General features: G+C 43.3%; 1 protein-coding gene across 6 annotated transcripts in view; it reads right to left on the reverse strand.

The window, feature by feature from the left end:
- ATP2B3 (ATPase plasma membrane Ca2+ transporting 3) overlaps positions 1-23880 on the reverse strand; it is a 179638-nt gene that overhangs the window by 88661 nt on the left and 67097 nt on the right. For all 6 annotated transcript variants that reach the window (XM_087710875.1, XM_087710870.1, XM_087710871.1 and 3 more), the window contains exons 4-5: positions 4335-4532; positions 407-664 (exon numbers count right to left, since the gene is read on the reverse strand). In XM_087710875.1, coding sequence (XP_087567001.1) covers positions 407-664; positions 4335-4532 — 456 coding nt within the window. The remainder of the gene's footprint in view (positions 1-406; positions 665-4334; positions 4533-23880) is intronic.

Genomic DNA, 23880 nt, shown 5'->3' on the forward strand with positions numbered 1-23880 from the left:
GTGTAAGTTTCTGTTGTGTAGATTGTTTGAAATGAACAGAGTACTGTGGTCAATTCATTGCATTCCTTGAGAAACAAGAAATGAAAGAGCAGTGCCATAATGAAGGGGGGTGGGGGAAGCCTTTGTTTAGACGCAATCTTAGATAATCTTAAATTTTCATCCCCGATGCCCCATTGTAAGCTTTGAGACTAAGCATCTCTGCATTACAAGTGTAAAAGAAGCTCATATAAAGTTGAACCATCAGCCCCCTCTGGGGCAACAGGGAACACTTGGTTCACCAAGTATGTTTGGCCTTCCCAGAGACAGAAACGAGATATCAGGATTGTTTTTAAATCCAGTCTCTGGGGTATCTCCATGCAGCTGAATTTGCATTTGCAGACCGTTCACCTCCTGCCTTCGCTCTCACCATATTTGATCTGGGCGATGTCTCCCACCACCAGCTCAGCCACGGGAATTTGGACCTGTTGGCCGTTGCGGATAACAGTGAATTTCTGTTCCTGTTCTATGCGGCTTTGCAGACCTCGGAACTGCTTCTCCTTGCTCCAGTCGTTGAATGCTGTGACCAGGACTACGCAGATCACTGACAGTAGGATGGCAGCGCCTTCAATCCATCCAGCTTCTGACTCACCCTCATCCTCTGCACCCCCTGACACGTTCCCACAGACTGGAAGGAGAAAAAAAAGGAAAGCATTGGTTACAGGAAGGCTCCTTAAATCAGAAAGAGGTGCCATGATTCTATCAGCCACAACATCTGGGGCTGCAGGGGAGTAGAGGTCCAACCCGTGACCTGACAAATGCGCGCACGACAAAAATGCGCCAACAAAACCACGGTGACAAAACCGCGACACCATCAATGCGCCGACAACAGCGCGCCGACAGAAGCACGATTTAAGTTAAGGTAAGGGTTAGGGATAGGGTTAGGGTTAGGGTTAGGGTTAGGGTTAGGGTTATGGTTAGAGCGTGCTTCTGTCGGTGCACTGCTTCAGCGCTCATTCGTTGGCGCAGTTTAGAATTCGCGGTTTTGTCACCGTGCTTTTGTCGGGCATGCTTTTGTTGGTGAACCGTCCAACCGTCTGTTTCTCAACTTCAGCAACTTTCAGATAGCAATAGCAATAGCAGTAGACTTATATACCGCTTCATAGGCCTTTCAGGCCTCTCTAAGCGGTTTACAGAGAGTCAGCATATTGCCCCCAACAATCTGGGTCCTCATTTTACCCACCTCGGAAGGATGGAAGGCTGAGTCAACCCTGAGCCGGTGAGATTTGAACCGCTGACCTGCTGATCTAGCAGTAGCCTGCAGTGCTGCATTTAACCACTGCGCCACCTTGGCTCTTCTGAGAGTTGATGTATACACATCAACTCTCAGGATTCCCCAGCCATCATGTTGGCTGGGGAATTCTGGGAGTTGAATTCACACATCTTGGTGTAAATAGCGAGGGGGTCCCTACCTCCTCCTTACAGTCCAGTCTCCTTCTCAAACCTCTACAGACCTGAGATTTCCTAGGAATGAGGCAACAGCTATAAAGGTTGCTGACTTTATCACTCAATTTTCCAATATTAATAGTCTTAAGTCTCATACAACTTACAAGATGAGGTCTCATAAATACTCAGATGAAACTCAAAAAATTAGAATATCGTGCAAAAGTTCATTTATTTCCGTATAATGCAACTTAAAAGGTGAAACTAATATATGAGATAAGACTCATTACATGCAAAGCAACGTAGTTCAAGTCGTGATTTGTCATAATTGTGATGATTATGGCTTACAGCTCATGAAAACCCCAAATCCACCATCTCAGAAAATTAGAATATTACATACAATCAATAAAACAATGATTGTACATAGAACAATATCGGACCTCTGAAAAGAATAAGCATGCATATGTACTCAGTACTTGGTTTGGGCCCCTTTTGCAGCAATTACTGCGTCAATGGAGCGTGGCATGGAAGCTATCAGCCTGTGGCCCTGCTGAGGTGTCATGGAAGACCAGGATGTTTCAATAGTGGCCTTCAGCTTTTCTGCATTGTTCGGTCTCATGTCTCTCTTCTTTCTCTTGGCAATACCCCATAGATTCTCTATGGGGTTCAGGTCAGGCGAGTTTGCTTGCCAATCAAGCACAATAATCCCACGGTCATTGAAGCAGGTTTTGGTGCTTTTGGCAATGTGGGCAGCTGGAAAATGAAGTCAGCATCCCCATAAAGCTCATCTGCAGAAGGAAGCATGAAGTGCTCCAAAATCTCCTGGTAGACGGCTGCGTTGACCCTGGTCTTAATGAAGCACAGTGGTCCAAAGTCCTCTTTTCTGATGAGAGCAACTTTTGCATCTCATTTGGAAACTAAGGACCCAGAGTATGGAGGAAGTATGGAGAGGCCAATCAAGCACAGTAATCCCACGGCCACTGAACCAGGTTTTAGTGCTTTTGGCATTTTCTGAGATGGTGGATTTGGGGTTTTCATGAGCTGTAAGCCATAATCATCACAATTATGACAAATCACGGCTTGAACTATCTTGCTTTGCATGTAATGAGTCTTATCTCATATATTAGTTTCACCTTTTAAGTTGCATTACTGAAATAAATGAACTTTTGCACATATTCTAATTTTTTGAGTTTCACCTGTACATATTTATTAACCTCGTTGTTTCATCTGTTGATGCATACAAACCATTGCAAAATTGCATAGAATTGGGTATTTCTCCTATCTATTTCAAATGGATTGTGGGAGAATTTGGAGTTTAATATTTACCTATTAGACTCATTAATAGGTATGTAAATGGATGGGAACAGAATTAAATTAACCGGAACACCCTGATCTTGCAGTAAAACTGCTAAAATAAGTCTCATCTCTGAGTGTTGTTGTTGTGTTGTTGTGCACATGACTATCCCTTTTGCACAATACAAGTATGCAAATATACATAAAAAAGATGAAGCAGCATAGCAGACATAGGGATGAGTCATCATGAAGAAATGTGATAAAGTTGGGCAGACCAGGGGTGGGTTTCAACCGGTTCGCGGCGGTCCCTGCGAACCGGTTGGTCGGCGAACCCGGAAGTAAGTAACTTCTGGGAACGGCGAAGGGCGCACCCGCCCGCCCGCGCTCCTTACCCGGTTTTGACAAGTTCTGCGCTTTCACGCATGCGCATGCGCATGATGCATACAGCACCTGCGCGATCCTCCAGGAGCAGCTGGAGCATCGCACAGACGCTAGTACGCATGCGTGCACCGCGCGCGTGCACGGGGACGCCGCCGGCCCCGTTCCAACCGAACCGGTTGGAACGGGGCGAGAAACCCACCCCTGGGGCAGACCAATATGCAGAATCCAAGTCTCTTGACTCACCCAATTGATCTGCAAAGGCAGATGGACCCACCATCTTAGGACAGAGCTTTGATGTCATATCCACATAATTACCACAATTGTTCCTCTCCCATAGTGAAGCTAGCAAGAAATCATGCTAGTCTAAATCTTACTGCCCTTGCAAACTATATTCTAATGGCTGTGATTGGTGGTTTCCTTGATGTAAATCCTAGCCCTGCCCAATGTCATATACCTAGTGTGCATCCTCCAATTATAGTGTTCTCATTCATCCCATATATTACAGTGCTTTGCTCCCCCTCAGTTCCTATTATGCAGTGGACTAATTGAACTAAAAGTCTTTGAAACTATGGACTGACTGGTTGACTGGTTGACCCATGCCATCCCCATTGAGGTGCTAGTCAGTTTCAGGGAATTGCACTCTCTAGGTCCACCAAGGACCTTCCATGGTTTATCTACAATTTATATTAGGGAGTATCTCCTTTGAGGGCAGTTTGCCTGCTCATTCAAGAAGACACTCTTTAGGGTTCTTGCTTTAAGAGTTGAGAAGAGTAAGAAACCATGTCTTCTCAATGGCTGTCATGTCCCTTTGGAACAGTTTCTCCCTCATTGCTGAGATTTGGACAGCCACCATTTTGGATAATTTTTAGAGAACCATCAGAAGAATGTTGTTCCTTTGGGCATTCAGAATCCAAGCACTATCTGTTGTACTGTTGTCTTATCTGTAGATGATGGGTCAAATGCTACTGTTGTTGTTATGACTATTTTATGCCTTTGATGAGGAGCTTACTTGATTTATTTTAGGGATCTGTTTTTGGTTGTGTGACAAGAATGGTATATAAATACTCGAATCAATCAGTTTCTGACACTGGATGGCCATGGGGCATTGTGGGAGGTTTCAATGGTGGCACTCAGTTGTATTTTCCCATAATCCTCCAGGGGAATGCTCTGCAATTTCTTGAAATGAGAAACTCCATCCATGTGAGGATGTCATGGCAGAGACAGCAAGGATCCAACCTTACCTTCACTTTCTTCACCCGGTGGAGCATAAAAAGACAGTCCCAAGGAGATGATGGCCGCAATTTCCAGAATGATCAGGGTCACATCCTGAAGTGCCTCCCACACTAACTGCAGGAAAGTCTTGGGCTTCTTTGGGGGAATGAAGTTCTGTCCGTAGATCTGTCTTCTCTTTTCCAGATCAGCTGCATTATCGGAGAGACCTGGAGTCGAAAAAGAGAGGGGTAAGAATGAAGCCGCAGGTCTGCTTGGCCTCTTTGGGAGAGGCTAGAGAATGTCAATGCACCAGGAGAAAAATGTGTTAATCAGCTTTCCCAACTTGTTACCTCGGGAACTAGACTACAATGCCCATTGTCCCCTGCCTTAAGTTACCAGGGGGGAGAAAGAAGGCTGTTCTGTTCTCAATATTGTATCATTCTCCAGACGTTCTATGACAACCTATGCTTATACTTTTAATCTTTTAAGTGGAGTCTTGCAGATGAAGGAAAAGATTTACAGTATGCGCTCACCAACCCACCTCAGATAACTCTAGCTCTTGCTTGGAAATTAAAATCACTGTAGGGGAGAGGTAAGGGAAGGAAGAAGGGGAAGGAGAGGAGGAAGGAAGGAAGTAGAGAAGGAAGGAAGGGAGAAAAGAAAAGAAAAGAAAAGAAAGGGAGAATAAGGTGGTGTTACAACAGGCGCTACGGATGGTAAACAAAGCAATCCAAACTATACCTTATAACCTTTTAAATGGAATAACAATAGTATAAGAATGGCAAAGAAAAGGAATAACTATGTGAATGTATACCTATAATTTTATGTAAGAGAATAAATGACAGTAAGAATATAAAGCACAATATAGGTAAACAATATTTGGTTATAAATAGCTAAGTGTAAATAAAAATAGAATAGTACATAAAAATGGATAACGAATAAGGAGATTATGAACGCAAGATAGAAATGTATAGAAGGGAAAACACTAACTGCAAAGAAACCGATACGGAACTGCTGTAGGATATAGGATGGAACTTCTTGTTCCTATGTTGTTTTAAGTCATGTGTCTGTTTGTGTTGATGTGTTTATGTGTTTAAAATAAAAATTAAAAAAAAATCACTGTTGCTATGTAGGTGAAGTTTCCTAGCTTTCTTGATGTTCTCTTGTTAGTGGATTGCTGGGGGATTCCCAGTATGGAAAAGAGTGATGTAAAGCTGCTTATATCATGATCTTGGTTCCATCAGAGGTGGGTTCCTACAGGTTCGCACCGGTTCGGTAGAACCGGTTCGTCAAATCTACCGAACCGGTTAGAAGAGGTTCCACCAGTGGACCCGGAAAGCAGGCCACACCTACAGAAGAGGTTCCAAATTTTTTTGAAACCTACCAGTGGTTTACATGAAGTAACTAATGCCATAAGAACAAGAAACCAAGCTATGTTCATTTATCTATTTAGATTTATATCTAATGTATAGCTCTTATTTTACAGGTAGTCATCTGTACACTTTTGTAGTTGCCTGGAGATGACCGCAATTGAGCTCAAATTTTTTTTTAGTAAGACAGTTGTTAAGTGAGTTTTACCTCAGTTTTACAACTTTTCTTACCACATTTGTTAACACGAGAATTGTTAGGTTCTTAAGTGAATCCGGCTTCTCCATTGATTTTGCTTGTCAGAAGATCACAAAAGGCAATCACATGACTCCAGGACACGGCAACTGTCATAAGCAGGAGGATTAAGCATTAAGGAGCCAAGGTGGTGCAGTGGTTAGGGTGCAGTACTGCAGGCCACTTCAGCTGACTGCTATCTGCAGTTCAGCGGTTCAAATCTCACCGGCTCAAGGTTGACTCAGCCTTCCATCCTTCCGAGGTGGGTGAAATGAGGACCCAGACTGTGGGGGCAATATGCTGACTCTGTGAACCGCTTAGAGAGGGCTGAAAGCCCTATGAAGCGGTATATAAGTCTAACTGCTATTGCTATTGCTATGAGTCTGTTGCCAAGCATCCAAACTTTGATCCCGTGACTGTGAGGATGCTGCAACAGTTGTGTAAGTGTAGAAAACGGTCATAAGTCACTTTTTTCAGTGCCGTTGTAACTTTGAATGGTGTTTAAAATGAATAGTTGTAAGTCAAGGAGTGCCTATATCACCTTTTGTTCACCCCTTCCCCTCCACAACCAACAGCCTTTGGTGAGATAGGTTGGATTGGGATGGACTTGAACCTGGGTGTAGATTTGAACTTGGATGCCTTGATGTCAACCCAACACTTTAAGCCCTATAGAACAAAATAAAAGAAGGAAAGTGTGGGTTTAAGTCTAAAGAAGGGATCCTTAGCAAATGCCTTTGCTCGCTTAAAAATCAGCAAGAGATACTCTATATTTTGAAGTGTTCAGTTAGGGCTTTGAGGACAAGTTCTGCATATCCAATAGGTTTCAGTTTAGGCCCTTAATGGGGGAGAAAGAGTCTTCCTTCTACTGCAGAATTGTAAAGGAAAGGCAACACATTTCTGATTTCTATTCTCCTCCCCTCTCTCCCCCTCCCCACTTAAAATCTGTTAAGAGGAATAGGAGAACTAGGATAGTTAAAGACTTTTCTAGTTAGGGATTTCTTTTTCCTGTCAGCATTTCATCAGGACAAAGCAAGAATAATCTCTGACTTTTAGAGAGTTACTGTTGTAATATAATTCCTTGTGTAGGTGTGGGTCACCCATGGCCCAGTTCATACCAGGGCATGCAGAGCCACGCTGAACCACACAGGAGAAAATAAACTCCTAAAACTCCATAACATCCTGATAGTTCATAACATAACATCCTGAGATGTGCCCTACCAATGACGCCCAGGATTTGACCATATATAGACAGAACTTCCCTGAGCAGTAGATTAGAAATTGTACTTTTACAGGCTGTTTTTAACCACATGCTATTGCTCCTCCTGCCTTTGTCCTGTCTCAATAAAAGGGGCTCTCAGACCCCCAATCTGGGTCGCTCCATCCCGAGAAAGATCGTGTCCTGTCTTTTCTCCACATTGGCCTCATGGACGAACCACAGGAACGTTACAAGTTACTAAAGCCCATGTATCGTAAAATAAGTTTGGTCACAGTAGTCATTTTCAGCATGCAACAGAAACAATGTCTCAGTCCAAATGTGGAGTCCGGTACTAATTTCCTGTCCATGACTTTTGTTATCAGCTTGGTCTGGATCACAAATCACAAGTGACAAGTAGTTTTACAATCAGGGTAAGCAGTGGGGGTAAGCTATCAGTGGTCTAGGCCCCACTCTGCAGAATGATTAGGAGAGCTCTCCTCCCCCAGAGGGAATATGGCTTCTATTCAGTGGTGGGTTTCTAGCTGGTTTACTACCATGGTATTGGACCTGGGTACTTGAGAGACCGCCTGCTGCCAATTACCTCCAATAGACCGATCAGATCCCACAGATTAGGCCTCCTCCGAATTCCATCCGCCGGCCAATGCCGACTGGCGACTACCTGGAGGAGAGCCTTCTCTGTGGCTGCTCCGACCCTCTGGAACGAGCTCCCCGTGGAGATTCGAACCCTCACCACCCTCCAGGCCTTCCGCAAAGCCCTAAAGACCTGGCTGTTCCGACAGGCCTGGGGCTAAAGAGCTTTTGCCCCCCTTCTCGAATGGTATGGTTGTTGTGTGTTTTAAACTGTATATTGTTATGTTCGTCTTTTTATCCCCTGTCTGTACCCCCTTCCCTGACTGAATTGTGAGCCGCCCTGAGTCCCCTTCGGGGAAAAGGGCGGCATATAAATGTAATAAATCCTAATCCTAATCCTACTGTTTTGTGCATGCTTGCACACGCAATGCTTCTGCGCATACACAGAAGTGTCCGGGCAGGTGGGCGGAGCCTCCCGCTGCCGCCACTACTGGTTCGGCCAAACCGGGCTGAATCGGGAGCAACCCACCTCTGCTTCTATTGTATTTTGGAGAAAATAAAAGAAAACACAAGGTCATCTAAAACAGACCCTATTAAGCCCAGAGTATGAAGCTATGTAAACAGCATCCTGGCCTACATCTTTGTAAAGAAAGTCTTTCCTCTAGCATTTGACTAATACATGCTTACTAAATCCCCGTCAGCCCAGTCTTCCCACCTAAATATTCCTTCTTCGTTTTCTAGCTCCTTCCTAGCCAGGGGTGCTGTTAAGTCGGGTCAGAGGTGGGTTCCTACCAGTTCGCACCTATTCGGTAGAACCGGTTCGTCAAATCTACCGAACCGGTTAGAAGAGATTCCACCAGTGGACCCGGAAAGCAGGCCACACCTACCGAAGAGGTTCCAAAATTTTTTGAAACCCACCCCTGGTCCTTGGATATGATTATTCTACACTATCATGCTCCTATTTATAAAACCCAGTGCCTCTGTGAAAGGTAAGGATGACTACTGCGTTTGTGGTGCAATCAGAACATTGCGTGTGTTGAAGTTGTTTTAACGCAAACCAAAGACGCCTTTTAAAAAACAAGTTTACATCATATTCTTATGCATGCCAGTGCTGTGTGTGAGGTAATTTAAGGTGGTTCTGACAAGTGTCGTCGGCATCTTCATATCCGGTCACATGGGCGGCAAGCCACTCCCATCCGGTCACATGGGCGGCAAGCCACTCCCATCCGGTCACATGGGCGGCAAGCCACTCCCACAAAGGAGGCCACACCCACAGAGTAGGTTCGAACAATTTTTGAAACCCACCACTGAGTCGGGTGTACTGTTTTCACCAAACCAAAACTATATGAAGGACCCTTCTCCTCTTCACGAGGAGAAATCTGGAAGGGAACTGAAAAACATCTCATTCACAGCATAGTCAGCCTGATCATTTCTGGTCAAGTAAGGGTAGGATTTCAGAATCTACCAATCAAACAAGCAAGAGCCACCATACCGAGGCAGGGCAGGCTTGCCCCAGATTGGGCTGCTATCCCCTCAGATTCCCTCTCTGCAGTGTTGGGGCATTAGCCCAGCTTCCTCTGGAAGTTGTGAATGTCAAAGCAGAAGCCAATGGGTATAGGCTGGCACTTCAAAGACTTGGCACCTGTGGTGAAGGAAGAGGGCTTCACTCCAGGGGGGAATTCAGTAGCTCCTGGGAGATGAAAGGGCCAACTGGGTGGCACTGCAGTTGTCTTCTCTTCCTTTGCTCACTTTTCCTTAGCTTTGTTAGGCCCTTGTTAAATATTAAAAATGCCAGAGAACCAGGCAAGCAGCAGGAACGAGAACCCGGAGATTGCTCTCAAATGCCCTCCACAGCTGGCCCTCAGGTGCCAGAACAGTGCCTCTGCTTTTCAAGACAAGGAGGCAACAGAGCAGCAGTTCAAATTACAGAGGCTGGGTACTCTGGATGCTAAAAAAAAAATACACATTTTGTTTAATAAAAGAAAAAGTGTTATTTTAGTCAGCCTGGTAAGCTGATTTGGGTGAGCTTAAGTATATGTGCTCAGTCCAGTAAACCCTCTAATATATGAAAGGAATAATAATAATGAAGTGGATAAAAATTCAACCTGGCAATGGGTTACAATTGGAACATTTTTAAAAAAAAGAAACTGAAGGCTTGACAACTGACAATGGCTTACAACTGGAACATTAAAAAAAAAAAGTTCAGTTCAGTTCAGTTTATTGTATTTGTATGCCGCCCTTTCCCCCCGAAGGGGGACTCAGGGTGGCTCACAACTCGAATCGGGGAAGGGGGATACAGACAAAAATTTGAAAACAAACATAACAATATATAATTTAAAACACACAACAGTCATACCATTCGAGGGGTGGGGGCAACAGCTCTTTAGCCCCAGGCCTGTCGGAACAGCCAGGTTTTGAGGGCTTTGCGGAAGGCCTGGAGGGTGGTGAGGGTTCGAATCTCCACGGGGGAGTTCGTTCCAGAGGGTCGGAGCAGCCACAGAGAAGGCCCTCCTCCAGGTAGTCACCAGTTGACACTGGCTGGCGGATGGAATTCGGAGGAAGCCTAATCTGTGGGATCTAATCGGTCTAGTGGAGGTAATTGGCTTGATGTGAAGGCTTGATGTCGGCTACACAAGAGCAAGCTGCTCAAATTAATGCAATCAATATCAGAATTGGGGGGGATTATCAAATGATTCAAAATGCAGATTGGGCAAAAAAAGCAGAAGAAACAGTAGATAATATACTCAGCTCGTGCAAGTAGATTGCACAAGCTGCATATAAACAGTAACATAACAGAGTTGTCAAAATGATTTCCTGCAACATCTGTAAAAATTATCATGTGCCAGTGATGAAAAATTGGGATACTTGAAAAAGTAGTTGGAAATGAGCAAATTAAAATGTGAAATTTCCGAATAACAAATGGATAAAATTTTTTGCTCGTAACACACTAGATTTAACTGTGGAAGAAAGTGTGGATAACTGATATGGCAGTACCAGGATATTGTGGAATTGAAAGTTAAAAAAAAAACTGGAGAAGATCACAAAGTATTAAGATCTTTAAAAGGCTATCAATGGCTATCAGCATATTGAGTATCAGACTCCAAAAAAACTTGGGTGACACTAAGAAATCATGCATTGATAAAAATTCCATCTGTCAATTAGAAAAGGACACACTGCTTATATCTGCCGATATATTTCATTTCATTTCATTTATTAAATTTATAGACGCCCAATCCTGGAGGACTCTGGGTGGCTTACAACGAAAGAAAAAAAATATGAATGGAGTCGGGTGGCGTGGGGTAGATGGAAGGGTAGTGAAAGTTCAATTAGATTACCTTGATCCAGAATGTAAGCTGATTTTTGTATAAATTGTTATTTGAATACAAGGTTAAGAAAGATTATCTGGAGAGTCTACACGAGGGTGGAGTAAATATGAGAGGAGCAATGGATGAGGATAAAATATATATGCGGACACGGGTAAAGGCAGGATGGGAGGTATAGAATTTATATGCGGAAGCAGGTAAAGATATTGTTTAAGATTTTAAAAATAATGAGAAGCTGAGGTTAATGTTAGAGAGTATATTGACTTCTCTTTCTTGGGGGGGTTTCCCCCCCCTTTTTTTCTTTTTATTATTCTTTTCTTTTTTGTTCTTTTTTTTATTATTATTATTTTGTAACTTCTAATCTATTTGGTTTCAATATACTCCAGACTTTGCTTGATAAAGAACGATGCCGGGAATGGGACCTGGGAAGTCGGAAGGGGGTCAGGTAGGGGGGTTCAGTGGGTGGGTGGGGGGGGGGAGGGTGGAAATATAGACTCAATTTTCAGAACAATGAATGCACTTGGATACTGTTGCTTTTTTTCCCCTTTTTTTCCTTTTCTTCGTTCTTTTCCTTTTATTTTTCTTTTGTTTTAGTACAAAACAAATAGACCAATGAATACTAGAAATACACCGAAGCGAGGTGTAGAGGGAAAGAAGAGGGGGGAATTAAGAGGGAGTGAGAAGGGAATGTAAGGAGGGTGAGATGGTGGGAAGGGGAGAAAGGAATGGCTGAGGGGGAAGGGAAGTAGAAGAGGGGATTGTTGGAAGGGGGAAATGAAAGTTGGAGGGGTAGAAGGAAGGGTGTATGTAGGATAGAAGTGTTATGAGTTGTTTATTGTTTCTTTTTTTTTTAACTGCACAGTATTTAAGTGATTGTATAAATGAAAATGAAAATGTAAAAAAAAAAGAAAAGAAAAAAAATAGTTTAAAATATACAACACACATACGTTCTAATCGGGGCTGGACCTTAACACTAAGGTCAACAGCCCCAGGCCTGCTGGAACAGCCAGGTTTTAACGGCTTTCCTGAAGGCCATGAGAGTGGGTAAGGTCCAGACCTCTGGGGGTAGCTGATTCCACAGGGCTGGAGCAGCCACAGAGAAGGATCTCCTCCGGGCGCCCGCCAGCCGACACTGTCCGGCTGACGGTATCCGAAGGAGGCCCACCCACCCAATATTGTATTGACATATTACAACTTTCTACGTTCTTGGGAAGATATCAGAAGGCCAATACTAGCTAAAGAACTGGGAGGTATGATGTCACATTTTTGTATATATAAGAGTAATAACAGTCTATTTTCATGTGTCAACACTTGGTTTAAGCAATTATATCAAACATAAATTGTTAAGTGTTGATCAATTCTTTCCTAAATCTGCTATATAGGTTCAAAATCATTTAATTTTGGACACTGGGTGGCAGACAATACTTTCCAAATGAACTCTAATAGTAATGGAAACAGAGGGCACATTTTTTTTATTAAAAAAGAAAAGCTATCTGCTAAAAATATGATACATATAATTTGTATTATGCTTATCACCTTTTATTACTTAAAGATTGTATTTACATAATCCGATTAGTTAAAGATTAACTAATTTTATCAATTGTGTTCCCACTTGTCACTCTAGGAGAATATTAACCTTGGTAAGGTTTGTGTGAGTGTGTGTGTGTGTGGTTGAGAATGTCTTGTGAGGCTCATTCAGCTTAAAGTCAGCTTAAAGCTCAGTGAATTGTGCAAACCCTGAAAAAGAGTTCAGCATATTTGCCTACTATTCAAGAATGGACATTAAACGTAACAAACCTAGCGGAGATGGCTAAAATATCAGCATATCTCAAGGACCATTCAAATGAGAGATATAAACTGGAGTGGAAAAGATGGATTGATTATACTCAAAATAAATATGGGACTAAGAAATTCCAGATAGTTTATGACTGAAGAAACAAGGAATTATATAATCTGTTTAGAGCTAGCCTAGCAAAGAGGAGTTGAAGCTCAAATGAAAGATGATGCTAACTTTTTTTTAAAGTTTATTTTAGAACATCTTTGTTAAAGATTTATACCCTGTATTGGTTCTGGGAAGCCGGAGGGGTGGGAAGGTTGGGGGTGGGGGTGAGGTTTGGGTGGGGAGGGGAGGGGGAGGGAGGTAAATATTTGTAAAAGTTTTTTTTTCCCCAAAATTTTCAATTAAAAAGAAAAAGAAACACCCTTTTCTACCAAAAGTTCATTTTAGAATGTTTTTGTTAAAGATTTATACCCTGTATTGGTTCTGGGAAGTCGGGGGGGGGAGAGAAGGTTGGAGGGGGGTTGGGGGGGAGGGGGGGAGGGAAGTAAATATTTGTAAAAGTTTTTTTCTTTTTCCCCCCAAAATTCTCAATTAAAAAAAAGAGTTCAGTATAGTGAATACACACAACCACAAAGGAGCTATCTCTCTAATTAACTAGTAAGCTTTCACAGGATATTATAATGTGTAGGTACAATTTCTTTTTGCCTTCCATCAGGGGTGGTTCCGGATCCCGATGCAACCAGTACGGTGCAACGCGGCCCAGCGTCCACCACATGAATGCATGCAGCACACGCGCACACTCGCGCAGCGTGCACATGCGTACTTACCACCTGTGACATTCCGCAACACCTCCACAATGCTCCAGCTGCTCGGCGGAGCATCGCGCAGGCTCTCTGTGCATGCGCGGAAGCTCCAAAGAACTCAAATATCGCTAAGGAGCATGGGCGGGCGGGCTTTCCGGAGCACCGTACCGGAACGGTAACCAGTGCTCCCGGCAGGCACGGTACGCCCGTACTGGGGCGTACTGGTCCTAACCCACCACTGCTTCTAGGCTTATCAAGTTGACTACAAAAAATCTGGCTTATTCCTCTGTGGTCTTAATATCTTGTTCAGGTGAAGCAAGTAAAAGCAGAAACTTTTCGCATCATGGTAGTGATGATAATATAATTTATTAAAGGTGTATGCCACTGAATTGCTCCTACTCCTGACCACTTACAAGATAAAAGACAATAAAAAGTCCACTTGGCAAGAAGGTAAATAATTTTGTTCACTATTGTTTGTAAAGAAGCTTCTGGATTAAGACACAGAATTTTTAAAAAAGTAGCACCATGGATGCCAGGATCCTCAAAGGAATTAAAGTACTTCAACCTTTTGGGATCAGATCAGTGGTGGGTTTCAAAAATTGTTCGAACCTACTCTGTGGGTGTGGCCTCCTTTGTGGGAGTGGCTTGCCACCCATGTGACCGGATGGGAGTGGCTTGCCACCCATGTGACCGGATATGAAGATGCCGACGACACTTGTCAGAACCACCTTAAATTACCTCACACACAGCACTGGCCTGCATAAGAATAGGATGTAAACTTGTTTTTTAAAAGGCATCTTTGGTTTGCGTTAAAACAACTTCAACACACGCAATGTTCTGATTGCACCACAAACGCAGTAGTCATCCTTACCTTTCACAGAGGCACTGAGTTTTATAAATATGAGCATGATAGTGTAGAATAATCATATCCAAGGACCAGTGGTGGGTTTCAAAAAATTTTGGAACCTCTTCTGTAGGTGTGGCCTGCTTTCCAGGTCCACTGGTGGAACCTCTTCTAACCGGTTTGGTAGATTTGACGAACAGGTTCTACTGAATAGATGCAAACTGGTAGGAACCCACCTCTGGAACAGATGTTAATCATCAGGGAAAAAATATATGATGGAATGTTACCCAATATTTTGATGGGTAGATCCATTTGTAAGAGTGTTTTCTATCAGCCACAAATCATTTACATCCCAAAATGTAAACTAAGGAGATAAAAGTATTTGTCCAAAGGGAGCCCCAACGGGTTATAAACATGCCAAAATACAGATCCATTCTTTTGATTGCTATTTTCTGTTCTAACACACATTCCACCAGAAGGACAATGCAGGATATACAGAGAGATACAAAAACCCCCGACAGAATGCAAAATAGAATCTGGGTCTGAACTTCAGAAGCCCGGGGACTAGTAATACCTCCAGAGGCCCAACATGTTAAAAAATGAATCATCTCTAGCAAATACAAACAGACAAAACATTCATGCTGCACACACCAAAGACAGATGAAAAGCCAACCACATCACACAGACTCATACGCCACACGGCCTACTGCATTTCAAAACAAGATGCAGACATTAGATATAGCCCAGGCAAAAATTTATCCTCCAACTCTGGCACTCTCCCAAAGACTCTCCCCCCCCCCCCCCCCGCATTGTTATTCTTGGAGCCTGGAGACGTGACAGGCCAATAAAAAGGACATATAAGGTCGGTGCTTCCTAGCAGAAATGTTTTTGAGAACTAGCATTATTATTATTAGCTAAATCAGGACGGGCAAAGAGCCCAGCAAACGGCAAGAGGATTGTCTTCAGGTTTATGGGTTTGACCAACATCACATTCCAAAATCCAGCATTTTCTCACATTGTATTGATCTCCCTTCTTGTTTGACGAACCTACAGACTCAGTGGTGGGATTCAGCCAGTTCGCACCTATTCGGGAGAACCGGTTGGTAACTTTCTAAGCAGTTCAGAGAACCGATTGTTGGAAGAAATCTCCTTTTGTTTTTTTCCCCACTTTACAGGGCTAATCCTCTAAGGAAGGCAGGAAGGAAACATTCTGGTGTTGTTTTCTAGCCTAATCTTTATTGCCCTGCTTACAGAAACTGCCTCTCCGGTTAACCCTTATTACATTGGAACAGCTAAGGTGAAGCGTCCATCAACCTGAGTGATCTTGAGTTGGCCACGCCCATCCAGTCACATGACCGCCGAGCCTCACCTACCCAGATGGTCCTTAGGGCAGAGAACCGGCTGTTAAATTATTTGAATCCCACCACTGTACAGACTGTATACTCATTTTCAAGGACTGATTTCCTATTTTTTTACTCTAAAAAGCTCATAGAACTTGGCGATGTTATAAACTAGAGTGGCCAGTGAATCATCACCTCAGAAATGGATAAAAGAAGAAATACAATAAATTTCCAATGAGTGGAAAAGGCTGTAATTAGAAAAAACTGCTACTCAGTCTGGAGACCAAGAATCCATTTTGGGTAGATATCTCAAAGGCCTTTGGAGCTTCCCCTTCACACGGAACACCACCTTTAAATTGACTGGGAATGGACATGGCATCCACTGAAGAAATCTTTGTCCAGAGTAGAGATGGGCAACCTTTTACCCATCAAGGGTAACAATTCCAAGGGATTGGAATATTTTTTCCAAAAGGTACACACACTCAGTGGTGGGATTCAGCCAGTTCGCACCTATTCGGGGGAACCGGTTGGTAACTTTCTAAGTAGTTCAGAGAACCGGTTGTTGGAAGAAATCTCATTTTGGTCCGTCCCCCCCCTCACTTTACAGGACTCATCCTGTAAGGAAGGCAGGAAGGAAACATTCTGGTGTTGTTTCTAGCCTCATCTTTATTGCCCTGCTTACAGAAACTGCCTCTCCGGCTAACCCTTATTACCATTGTAACAGCTAAGGCGAAGTGCCCATCGACCTGAGTGACATTGACTTGGCCACGCCCACATGATCACATGACCACCGAGCCCTGCCTACCCAGCTGGTCATTAGGGCAGAGAACTGGTTGGTAAATTATTTGAATTCCACCACTGCACACACTGTACATCCGCTTCCATGTGTACATTTCATGCAGGTTTAAAACCCATATGTTAAATGTTCTACTATACTTTATTCTGCCTGTTTATAGTTTTTTTTTGGGGGGGGCAATCAATTTTACCCCCAAAATCAGCTATGATTCTTTGATGCAACTTTAAGCAACTGCATCTGACCCCTTGCCGAGTGACAACTTGGGCAGTCACAAAACAGAGGAATGTCCTCTGTATAGTATGTCTCCAATAATAATAATATTACAGTCCTAAAAATGCTTAAAGGAGAACACTTCAACACAATGCGATTTTCTTCGCATCGCAAAAACCCAAGCAATATCCTTATTGTTTCCTGAAAAACAATAATTACTCTAACACCCTTTTTGTATACAGTACATCACATTGGATTCAAAGCATTTGATCTACACTTTTGCAAAACTCTGTTCCTATAGGGTGAGCCTATAGAACAGTGTTTCTCAACCTTGGCAACTTGAAGATGTTCGGACTTCAACTCCCAGAATTCCCCAGCCAGCATTCGCTGGCTGGGGAATTCTGGGAGTTGAAGTCCGGACATCTTCAAGTTACCAAGGTTGAGAAACACTGTTATAGAATATGCTCAGTTTCTTCCGTGGATCAGAACAGCAGTTGTTAAGTAGTTATAGTGCAGAAGGCTCTCCAACAGTCTTCTGAATTCTACTCTTCCTTGAAAAGGTGAATCTTTCCTGCCTTAAATTCTTGCCCATCCGTCATTTTTCTGCTCCACCCCTACCTTCAGATCAGCAGCTTATTCCACTTGAGGAATAGGATTGGAAAGAAGCGGTGGGAGGAATAACAATGACAGTTTTTTGGCAGGTGAGTATAGTTTCAGGGCCTTTCCACCACCAAATTCTAATGCTCACCGCCCACCCCTGAGTCAGCAGAAATCCATACGAGCATGAAGTTGGCTGACTTCCTTGCCAATCTCTATTCTACTCCATTGTCTGTTTCAAATAACTTTAGCAATCTGTCTTTCCCAAGATAATTGATGGGGACGAAGACCAAGTTCTACAGAGAAATCTGTAATGCTGGGGAAAATGGGAGAAAAGAGGAAAAGACAACCACGCGCAGCAAAGTAGGTGGATTAAATTAGACTGGTAATGGTTGTGTTGTTAAGATCTGAGGCAGGTTGGAGTTAGATCACCCTGCAGAAGATTTATCACAGTGGTGGGTTTCAAAAATTGTTCGAACCTACTCTGTGGGTGTGGCCTCCTTTGTGGGAGTGGCTTGCCACCCATGTGACCAGATGGGAGTGGCTTGCTGCCCATGTGACCGGATATGAAGATGTCGACGACACTTGTCAGAACCACCTTAAATTACCTCACACCCAGCACTGGCCTGCATAAGAATATGATGTAAACTTGTTTTTCAAAAGGCATCTTTGGTTTGCGTTAAAACAACTTCAACACACGCAATGTTCTGATTGCACCACAAACGCAGTAGTCATCCTTACCTTTCACAGAGGCACTGAGTTTTATAAATAGGAGCATGATAGTGTAGAATAATCATATCCAAGGACCAGTGGTGGGTTTCAAAAAAGTTTGGAGCCTCTTCTGTAGGTGTGGCCTGCTTTCTGGGTCCACTGATGGAACCTCTTCTAACCGGTCCGGTAGATTTGATGAACCGGTTCTACTGAATAGGTGCGAACTGGTAGGAACCCACCTCTGATTTATCAATGTGATTGCTAAGCGTCAACCCCTACCTGGTGATGTACAATCAGAAAATCAAAGCCTACGGGTTTTTATAGGACTCAAGGGTGCCCTTGGATAGTGTCAGAATAAGGGAAAGCATCACTTTAACGTTAGTGCAGCTAAGAATAACTTGACTGTCTTGCTCATGGACCGGGAATAAAATGAAGGCCATGCCAGGAGGATCTGACAGAAAGAAAGAGATCATCAGGGTATGTTAGATAAAAGTGAGGACATGGCCTCAGGCAGCTAGCACAGCGGTCCCCAACCTTCGTGGCTTGGCAGCCCTGGGCGGTGGAAGGGAAATGGGGCCGCGTGAGTATGCATATACATGTGTGCTGCTCAACTTATGCGAGCTTGACTCGCACAAGTTGGGTTGTGCGTATGTGTGGACACCACTGCTCATGGAAGCCAGCCCACCATTCGCACAGCGCAGTTGTGGGCCATAGGGCCCAAGGCTTGGGAACCCCTGATCCAGCACATTGACCTGGGCTCAATAGGAATAGGGAGGCAATATAATCTGTCAAAATCAGAATCCTTCTTGAAGATCCTTTAGCAGATTAACAGAGTTGGAAGGGACCTTGTAGGTCACCTAGTCCGCCCCCCTGCTCAAGCAGGAGACCACACCATTTCTGACAAATGGCAGTCCAATCTCTTCTTGAAAGTCTCAAGTGATGAACCGCCCACAACTTCCAAAAGCAATCTGTTCCATTGGTTGATTGTTCTCACTGTCAGAAAGTTCCTCCTTATTTCTAGCTTGAATCTCTCCTTGGTCAGTTTCCATCCATGATTCTTTGTCTGGCCTTCAGGTGCTTTGGAAAATAGCTTTGACCCTCTCCTCTCTGTGGCAGCCCCTCAAATATTGGAAGACTGCTATCATGTCTCCCCTGGTCCTTCTCTTCACTAGACTAGCCATGCCCAGTTCCTGTAACCGTTCTTCATAGGTTTTAGTCTCCCGTCCCCTAATCATCCTGGTTGCCCTTCTCTGCACTTTTTCTAGAGTTTTCTTCCAATAAAGAGAGTCCTTCTTCCAATAAAAGATCTTACAGGAATCCAATAAAGGGGCACAAGGATGATGCACTGTGACCAGTGGTGGGTTTCAAAAATTTTTGGAACCTCTTCTGTAGGTGTGGCCTGCTTTCCGGGTCCACTGGTGGATCCTCTTCTAACCGGTTCGGTAGATTTGACGAACCGGTTCTACCGAATAGGTGCAAACTGGTAGGAACCCACCTCTGACTGTGACCAATGTATGCCATGGTTGAGGAATTAGACAGTCAAACTTATTGAACCTCATGGTAACCAGACCAACGGGCTTGATCAGATCAGAATTTAGCTCCAGTTTATTGTCCCTTGTCCAGCCAGTTAACAGATAGAAAAAATGGGAAAAAAAAGATAGTCCAGGCAATTTATTATGAAATTTAAAACAAGAGCAACAACTGCACCATCCTAAATTCCATCCCCAAACAAATAGGTATACAGTATGAACCACCAGTTCACTACTGGGGTGCCATATCAGAGACAGCTCCTCAAATTTAGGGCTGAGAAAACTCAGTCGAATTGCTAATGCCTGGGGAGGAGGGAATGAATAGAAAGAAAGACTAAAGAAAAGAAGGCAAGAGATGGAAAGGAGAAAAGGACAGGAGTGGTGTGGGCAAAAGACAGTGTGTTTGCCGAGTGGCACAGGGAATATGGATCATCCAGGAATGCTTGTTGATTTTTGTTCTGTGTCAGTGAGAGCCACAAAAATCAATTTTTCCCTTGGGTTCTCTGTCTGGATGATCATCTAACCCCTTTCTCGTCCTGGTTGTTCTTTGGTTGCTTTTTCCTCCTCTCCTATGCTCCTTCTTTCCTTCCTTCCTTCTTTCCTTCCTTCCTTCCTTCCTTCCTTGTAGCACTTGCCTGCTGCCCTGTTCTTCCTTGCCTGGTTCCCCTCCTCCCCTTCTCAGTACGATGGGAAAAAAGCCTGCAGCTCCCTGCAGCAGAGAATGAAACCAGCCTTGGCTGCAGCAACCTCAAGGACAATTCAAGGAGAAAGCAGCAAAGGAAGAGAGGTGGAGGTAGGCAGGCAGACAGAATGGGTCTGCTTTGAATTCTCTGGTGCTTTTTCCCGGAGCTCTGCTGCTTTCCTATACTTGGAAACCCAGAATGTTTTATACAGAGAGCAAAGCAGGCAAGGGAAGCCCTCAGTTCGCCTGTCCTTTTAGAACAGTGTTTCTCAACCTTGGCAACTTGAAGATGTCCGGACTTCAACTCCCAGAATTCCCCAGCCAGCGAATGCAAAATCCAAAAGAACCCCAGAAGTTCTAGTGCTCTTTGTCCATCTAGTCCAGCACTGCTTGCCTCTGCAAGAAGACAGTGATATCTTTGGCCCAACTTTGGAGTTGGAAGATAGAACTCAAAATGATGCTGTTGTATAATGATGCTGTGGAGTATAATGTTACTAGCTGTATATTTTTTACTGTATCTCTTATGTAGCTCCTTGGGAATAGAACTTTTATTATTTTGCCAATCTGGGCCCAGTTATGACTTAATTGATTATAGAGGTTACACCCTGAAGGAATCAAAGGATATATTCTGATAATTCCAGTGGTAATTGGCACACTGGGTGCTATTCCAAAAGCACTGGAATTACATTTAAAACAGTTAAAAATTGACAAAATCACCATCAGTCAAATGCAAAAAGCCGCACTGCTTGGATCTGCACGCATATTACGAAAATACATTACGACGTCCTAGGCCCCTGGGTGGGGCCCGACTAGTATCCAATGCCAAATCTGGCGAAACAACTGGCCGCTGTGATACAATTGTATAATAATAATAAGCCCAGATGAAGGCAGTGGCAAGACACTTCTATATCATTGGCCAGACAATTATATAGATGTGTACATGAATTCATCAAGAGTTGAGCTCAATTTGAAGGAAATGTTCTTTTCTTTTGGAAAGTATTGGTTCTAGATTAAAAAAAAGAACACTGATATCTTAAATCTTGCACCAAACATCAGGAAATATGTATATGGATGCATTATATAAAACCATACATAATTTCTTTGTAAATAGTTTCTTTTTCCCTTCCCTTCCCTTGAGCAAGAAATTTGGACATGTGATGTATCACTGCCATTACCAGGAGAGGAAAAATCCAAAACCCTTTTGGAAAACAGCTGAAGAAAATAGAGCCAAGGAGAAAGAGTTGACTTTACCACCCTTAAACAAGTTGCCATGAATTGCATCAAGAATGCCTAAAAATCTATATCTCAGAACTCCTACAATCTCTGCCCTTGTGATACTTAGGCTTAGAAAACCAGTGGGCAATTTTTAGGCACTTGAGCTACAGAACAGGTGTTTCATAAACAACCATATCATTGACCAGTTCTGTTTATTCAGCTTGATGACCCTTGATTATGTGACTGGGGAACCTACAGAAATGAGCAGGCTAAGATTTTTGTTTCATGGAGGGGATTAAAATTCATTTCCCCTGGGTGTCCATACAACGTTAAGTTTAAGAGAAACCTTAGGCACTGCTGAGAAAATTACGTTGCAGTTTCTTGGAACTTCAAGGGCTGTCATGGTTATTCACCACTGCTTAGAAATACAATTTTCCTTTCTTGCTCTAGTCACCTGAGGAAGAGTCACAACTGGATGGGGCTTGAAATGGGTGAAATGTATCAGAGGTATCAGAGCCCCATGAAACGGAATATTTAAAAGGCCCTGGAGATCCAGTAGGGCAGCCTAAAGCCAAAACCTCTGTGTCGGATTGTTACTTTTCCCTGGAGATGAACTGGATCGAAGGAAAAGGCGCTGTTTTGTTCAACCATCGGGGAAGAACGTAAAGCACTGGGTCAAATCACCTCCAGAACAGTTAAGCCGTCTATCTTCCATGGGTCACTAAATCAAGCCTCTCGGAATATTTCAAGCTTTAGTCTGTATAAAGTCCAGTCAAGCAGCGTAATTCTTGCCATGTCAAGGGAATCAAAACCAAGAGATTTGGGTTAATATAGATTGATCTGTCTCCACTATTCTATTCACAATAGTGTGAAATTGGACTATCTTGGTAAATCTTTCCTTCAATTCCTTTAAGCCCCTAAACGTACTAACTAAAATTGAATATAGAAGAGTGTTCTTATGAGCCAATATGCATAGAATTGCACACTTAGTCATGGATTCTGGCCTTTTCTTTTGCTTTAACATTAGCTCACATCAGAACAGAATATTTACCAGTATTGCGCCAATACTGGAAGAAGGAAGATTTGCCTACTATTCAAGAATGGACATTCAAAGTAACAAATCTAGCAGAGATGGCTAAAATATCAGCATACCTCAAGGACCATTCAAACAAGAGATATAAACTGGAGTGGAGAAGATGGATTGACTATACTCAAAATAAATATGGGACTAAGAAATTCCAGATAGCTTATGACTGAAGAAACAAGGAATGATATAATCTGTTTAGAGCTAGCCTAGCAAAGAGGAGTTAAAGCTCAAATGAAAGATGATACTAACTTTTTTTAAAGTTTATCTTAGAATATCTTTGTTAAAGATTTATACGCTGTATTGGTTCTGGGAAGCCGGGGGGGGGAGGTGGGGGGGGTTGGGGGGGAGGGTAGGGGGAGGGAGGTAAACATTTGTAAAAGTTTTTTTAAAAATTTTCAATTTAAAAAAAAAAGAGAGAGAATATTTTCCTTGTCCGGAATGTAAGAAACTTCCTTCACATTTTTACATATTTACAAAAATACAGACTATCATTAAGATGTTAGAAAAACTTCTAGTTCTTTGCTGCATATAGCAGTCTTCCGTGTTTCTGCAGCCCAGAGATAGTAACAATATGTTGGACCATAGTGACTAACCAAATGCTTCCAGACAATCTCTAAGCCGAGCATAAAGCCATTGGAACCCACTCTCTTGTCCCCCACAGCCCCTTGCCTGTCATGCTGGAACTCATAGCAATAATGAAGAATAGTTACTGAAGAATAGCCGCGCGAGCGATATTGGGTGTACCTAGGTACACCCACATCACACCGATCCTCCGCGAGCTGCACTGGCTACCTATTGGTCTCCGGATGCGATTCAAGGTGTTGGTTATTACCTTTAAAGCCCTACATGGCTTAGGGCCAGGATACCTCTGAGACCGCCTACTGCCACATTCCTCCCAACGGCCGGTGAGATCCCACAGGGTGGGCCTCCTTCAGATGCCGTCAGCCAGACAATGCCGGCTGGCGGCTCCCCGGAGGAGAGCTTTCTCTGTGGCTGCTCCGACCCTTTGGAACCAGCTACTCCCAGAAATCCGGACCTTGCCCACTCTCATGGCCTTCAGAAAAGCTGTTAAAACCTGGCTATTCCGGCAGGCCTGGGGCTGTTGACCTCATTGTTGAGGTCCAGCCCCGATCGTAATGAATGTATGTGTGTTGTTTTTAACATATTTTTATTGTCATTTTTTATTATTCTTCTTTCTTTCGATGTAAGCCGCCCGGAGTCCTCCGGGATTGGGCGGCCTATAAATCGATTTAATAAATAATAAATAAAT

This window comes from Thamnophis sirtalis, unplaced genomic scaffold, assembly GCF_051295495.1.
Source record: "Thamnophis sirtalis isolate CommonGarterSnake01/CBP01778 unplaced genomic scaffold, rThaSir2_p1.2 scaffold_3, whole genome shotgun sequence".
Taxonomy (NCBI): domain Eukaryota; kingdom Metazoa; phylum Chordata; class Lepidosauria; order Squamata; family Natricidae; genus Thamnophis; species Thamnophis sirtalis.